The sequence below is a fragment of the Centruroides sculpturatus genome, unplaced genomic scaffold, assembly GCF_000671375.1.
Source record: "Centruroides sculpturatus isolate CEXI.00-Female unplaced genomic scaffold, Cexi_2.0 scaffold38, whole genome shotgun sequence".
Classification (NCBI taxonomy): Eukaryota; Metazoa; Arthropoda; class Arachnida; order Scorpiones; family Buthidae; genus Centruroides; species Centruroides sculpturatus.
In genome coordinates this window covers 1,060,914-1,066,913 of record NW_019384306.1, presented here as the reverse complement: position 1 = coordinate 1,066,913, position 6,000 = coordinate 1,060,914, and the positions used below count along the sequence as shown (strand labels likewise).

The following is a 6,000-nucleotide window of genomic DNA, read 5'->3' as shown; positions in this document are numbered from 1 at the left end:
TGTAAAACACTTGACTTCATTTGCCTCTTTCGCCACAGTCCTCATACGTGGTTTCTCTCCCCCTGGACTCATCCTGATGCCAGAGATTGACTGAACCCCTTCCTGTTTGTCGGCAATCTTGCCGGCAAACAACACACGATGGTGGCAGCGAAGTGGAACCTTGAATCCTAAATCCCCAACAGATCGGCTATCTTACACTTCTACACTGGGTTTTTCTTCAATAATTTGAATTTCTTGAATATTTATATCATTAGGAAGATGCAAAGAGAGCCAAATATCGGTCCTATTCAATTTTGAACGAATTCATGTATGCAGTTTGTGTGAAGCTCCGGAAGTAGGTCGAAATTCGCGCAAGATAATGTTTTAATTTCGTATAAAAAAAGTTTAATTATAATAATATATATTGTAAAAATAAACCGTCTAACGCAGAATGAATATTTAATGTCCATATATAGTCATATCTGTAGAAATTTCTGAGAAAAAACGAATTTCTCAGAAAGAAACAATAGATGAATTTGTGTACTTAGATCGAACATCTTCGATAGGAATCAAATTGTCAGTCGGGGGGCTCACCCCGCGATCTGGGCTCCGATCCCGTTACAATTCGTAACGAGGAGGGGAGACCAATTAGAGAACGGGGGCAGATCGACATAGCCCTATCGGAATGTTCGATCTGGGATTCAGAAAAACTTATAAAAATTGCGCAAAAATAGGATGTGACGTTCTTGGTTCTAAGTTCGGTGTGCTCCGCTTCTGGATTTTTCTTGCGGTTCAATAACTGGAACTTGGTCGTCGTCCCGAAAGAAGTTTTCGCCATCCTGTCCCAGCAAGTTTCGCCAAGGGTAATCTACTGCGAGAATCACCCCTTCAAGTTGTGATGTGCACCCCGGAGCCTACGTTTTCCTCATCATCTTCGCCAAAAGAAGATCGTAAAAAAAGATTGAACTTTGTTTATGAACTGATTCACTCTGTGGATAGGCCTTACGCCGAAGAAAACAGTAGTTGTAAGCGAAATTTTTATATTTAATAAATAGTTTGCGATGGAAGACCTGTCTCAGTAAGTTTTTCCACTCCCACACGACAGTGCTGACCGCTCGACTGTCGCGACACTTTCTCCCCAATCGGCAAACCTCGCATTTGTTTCTGAAAAAGTTAATATTTCAATATTGACCAAATTATCCAACATAATCGTGCAATCGCATGTTTTATCATATACAGATCGTTCATTAATCTGTCCACTATTACAGTGTCCTCAGCGAGAGTGAATCGATAGTTCGTATAAGCGAAATTTATTTCTTTGATGGAAGCCGCCATGTTAGTTTGTTGAATACTCAACGGTGAACCAACGCTGACGTTACGGGCTTCAACAGACTACTCAACAGTCCATTTAGAAACGTCGTTTTCTCACTGTTGAGCCAATCGTTGAATATAGAAACGTATCCAATGTATATGTATGCACGTTTTGTCGTGACGTCGTAAATCTGTCCGAAATGACCTTAAAACGTTTTACAAATATTTTATTCACATGACTAAGGCTGCGTACACACTAGGCGTTTTAAAGAACCAAGAGTTCTATATAGGCGTACACACTCAAACGCGCGCTTTTGGCCAAGCGCGCGTTAAGCGCGCGTTTATAGAGTTTTGTTAAAACGCGCGTTTTGCGGGCGCTTTACGGGCGCTTTGAGATATATGTGCTGCCATGTTACTGTACATTCGATCGCGCGTTTTGCGGGCGTCACACAGTGGGACCAAGTCCCAAAAAGCTGGCCAAAAGTCAAAAAATAGAGTTTAAGTTCCGGTAATTTCTAGTCGTGGGTTAGGTCGGACAAGACTTCGAAGGTCAAATTCTAGACTTTAGCGCCCCCTATCCCTTATACCTGCTATTGTAATTCAGTTGAAAGGGGATCCTCAATCGAGCTAGACGCGTCATGCAGTAAGCAAAGATTTCTACGCTATATTCAAGAGGGTGCCAAATCTCTAAAAATCAATAGAATTTAAATTTTAAAAATGGAATCTGCAGCTGCAAGTAAGTAGAATACCATTATGTAACACAAAATTGATAATAATATTTAATGTGATAACAGTAAACGAATGATTTGTACGAAAATGAACGGAAGATTACAACAGAAAATTTTAAACACAGAGAAAAGTTCATAAATTCTGTAGAGTTCTGCGACTGAACCGATCGCGTGTCGTAGATGGAACTATTACTGAATGAAAAAAATTAAAACTAGCTGCAACTAGCTGCAATTGTGTCATTGGTGCTAGTTCTTGCAATGTAAAACACAGTTTTCTGAATTTTGTACATTAACGACGCGGAATGTTTTGCTCTTTTTCTTGAATTTGTCTGTGTTTTGAATGTTGTTTGCATGTAGCATATAAGCTTGATATCAAACTGTGGCAAGCGGATCACTATCCGCTTGCCACAGTTTGGTTAAGGAAATAAATAAATAAGACTCTGAAAAACGAATATACAGAAGGGTTTCCGCATAGAATTGGGTCTAATAGTCGATCAACCAAAGCCTGGTTTCGGTAGCTAGAATGATAGGAATACCGCTCGACGAGTTTTCGAAAACTCAAGCATTTCTGCTGCTATTACAGGGGTTGATGAGGACTTGATTAAGCGTTTCCGTGTCATATTGCAGACAATTTCGTGTGGCCATGAAATCGATTTTTTATGGAATTTCAAGATTATGCTTTACAGATAGCTCATTACTTTGTGCAGTTATATCCGTGGTTCTGCGTGACAACTTCGGTACATAAGATGGTGCAGAAGTGATAAATTCATCGGTATTGCCTATAGGGCAGATGTTTGAAGACGCTCAAGAGTCTACTAATAAATACATTAAAAGTTTCGAGAAGCTTTTGCAAGAAAAGTTCCCGAGTGAAAACAATGGAAGACATTATTTTACGCTTATTATTAATATCCGATCCGTTTATTTCGAGTTTGTGCGAATTACCTCAAAAACACTCAAAGTTGTTGCTTCCAGAAGCAGTTTTATTGTTAGTTGCGCCACGTATACCAGCAAGTACGGGAAGCTCCAGCGATTTCAAAGTTGAATCATCTGACTGCAAATCAAATTATTCTTTGGATGACGATGCATGAACTTTTAATCAACTGATTGTATGTTTTATCGTATTAAACAATATATAGATTTATTTTGTAGTTTTCCTACAAAAGTGGTTCGTGTTAAATCCATCGTTTCGTTTTTATTTCAAATTTTGACTTCGTATTCGTAATTAGCGATCCCGAAAACCCTCGAGTACTGACTTTCAGCCAAATTAATAACGCTTTTGACTTTTGGCCAGCTTTTTGGGATTTGGCCCCACTGTGCGTCAGCCGAGCGCTTTGAGATATATGTGCTGAAATGGAGAACAATCATTTCGATACTGATCTATTTATTGATGAAATCTAAAAGAGACCAATCATCGTCAAATGATTTTATAGATATTTTAAAATAATTAAAAAACTTGGGTTCGTTTTGTCTTAGTTTTGGATACAACATCGCAAACATTCCATCTGTCAGTCTATCTCGTAATATTGGGTGCACCCAAAATTCTCTTTGCCTCTGCCATCGTCTTTTGTAGCGACGATGGAGGCGCACACAAGCAATTACTTTTACGTCCATTTCCAAACTGAGTCAGTGCGTACGCTCCAAAAACGCTCGTCCAACGCCGAGCTAACGCGCGTTTAAAAACGCCTAGTGTTTAAAAGAGCGTTTAAAAACGCTTTAAAAACACAGCCTAAAAGAACCAAGTTCTACTAACGCCTAGTGCGTACGCAGTCTAATAAGTAGGCTTATAAGAATTCGTACAAATTCGTACGCTACTATAGTCCGTGCAGCGAAAGAGTAGACATGAATCAGCCTGAACTAGTGAAGGGAAGAGTTTTACTTTTTCTACAAATTTTATTACTGTGATACATATGTCAATTCCTACGTGTCTCCTTCCAGCTCTTTCATCTGACATAGACACTTCCCGCTCAGAATGACTCATGTCCGCTCTTTCGCTGCGCGGACTGTAATACCATTAAAAATATTCAACGTAGACAACGCCTCGACCTCGTTCTCAAACAGAATACGTACTTAATGGACACCCCTTATTTTAGGCCTGTTCATTTCGCCCAGAAAGTGTACACTTTTACATCACACAGACGTCATTTTTTAAACTTGTTTATTGTTAAACCGAAGAGATGACGTCAAGTTGACGTTAAAGCGTACAATTTCTGGACGAAACGAATAGATCTTTTGAGTAATTATATGTAAGATTTACTTTGTCATTTTGATTATAGCACCGATAGAATCACCGATATTCAACAAAAATTTAAAGAAAAATAATTCAAATATTGAAATTCTATGAATTTAAGAAGAAATGCTTGAAATTCTTAAAATTTAAAAGATAGTTTATTATTTCTTAATTTATACCAAATTGCCTACTCCTCAATTAAAGCCTCTAGAATTGCAGTTTATATAAATTCATATTTATCCTACTTAATTAATAGTAGGAAAGAATGCACGATTGACTGCTTATGTCAGTGAATATTAATTAATCGGCGATTTTCATTCGTTTTGGAAAACTTTATTACTTGTTAACACGTACGAAAACACTATCAAGTTAAAAAGTGTTAGATGAACACTGGTACACATCACACTTAAAGGTCATATAGTAATATATTTTATGATAATTTATTCTACGTTGAAGTTAAAAAGTATTACAAGTTTCTACGTTAGAGGTCGTAATAAGCGGAGTGTTCGAAATATGGCGACAGGATTACAAGAAGTGATTGTTTATGATCGGCGGATAGGTGATGTTGCCGAGAAATTTATAGATGTAAATGAAGTCAAGACGTTTTCAGAGTTTAAACAGAAGTTGGAAAAGGTAATTTATAATGATGGATAAGATTGGAAGGATTACAAGCTTGATGTAAATCATAGTTATCCAATAAGATAGGCTTAAGAATTATGAACATGAGAAATGTGTACAATGTTTTAAAAACAAATATATTTATTCAGAAGGCATTGATCAAAAAAGTGTAAAAATTCAATATTTATATGAAGAATTTTTCAAAAAATTTTGCTAATTTTCAATCCATCCAACATTTAAAGTATTTAACATAAATGTTTGTAATGTTTACATGAATATTTGAACATTTATTACATGTCACATAACAGAATTACATAATAGAGCAAATTAATTGAATCAAGCTTGTACAACAGACATATACTTTATAATGCAAAGCAAAAATTTATCTTATTTAAATGATCTCTGGATGCAATTACATGCTTAACAAAATATAGCCAGAAAAATAAAAGCGAAACCTGACCAATATATTGGAGCTATGGCATGGGGTCTAAAAATGAGGATCATATCTATGATTCGGAAAGGTCTATCCACTATCGCATTGGCTGCTTTTGTCAGTGATAACGATGTCTGGGTCAAATTTGACAAAGACCGATTACTACAACATTGTGATGACCCTGTCAACCTGAATATCTTGAACAACTTGAAATGTTTAAAGCATTTAGGAGGGGGACAGCAATTACTTTTAAAGAAATGGACTGATTAGCAGTTGCGAAGAGGGCGTGCTTTGACGTGCCATAGAGCTTGGTCAGGTTTTGTTTTTATTATTCATATAAATTTTATTGATCTATGTGTGTCTAAAGTAGCATTGATAAGTTTGACATTTGACATATTAGCTTTACTTGTCGATTCTCTTTTGATAATTGTTTAAAGATTAAAGATTTTCTATTATGTTCATTTTGGGCAGTTTTCAGAACATTTTAATATATTAAATGAACCCTGATATTTATATTTAACAAATTCTGTATTAAAAATATGGTATTAATGTAAATAAATTAGATTGTTTGGCCTTAATTGTTTGTTTATTTATTCATTTATTCTTTCCATCTCACAAGGATCTTTTTTTTCCAGCCGGGCATGAGTTTAGGCCAAGTGCATAATGGCTTGGCTGGGTGGTGAGAGACATGTCTGACATATCCA

The 6,000-nt window shown here is 36.5% G+C and overlaps 1 protein-coding gene across 1 annotated transcript in view; it reads left to right on the top strand.

The window, feature by feature from the left end:
• The first annotated feature begins 4,437 nt into the window (after positions 1–4,437).
• Positions 4,438–6,000, top strand: part of LOC111619035 (structural maintenance of chromosomes flexible hinge domain-containing protein 1-like) — a 260,024-nt gene continuing 258,461 nt past the window's right edge. Inside the window, exon 1 of the mRNA XM_023360677.1 lies at positions 4,438–4,878. Within this exon, the coding sequence (XP_023216445.1) occupies positions 4,678–4,878 (201 nt within the window). The 5' untranslated portion in view covers positions 4,438–4,677. The remainder of the gene's footprint in view (positions 4,879–6,000) is intronic.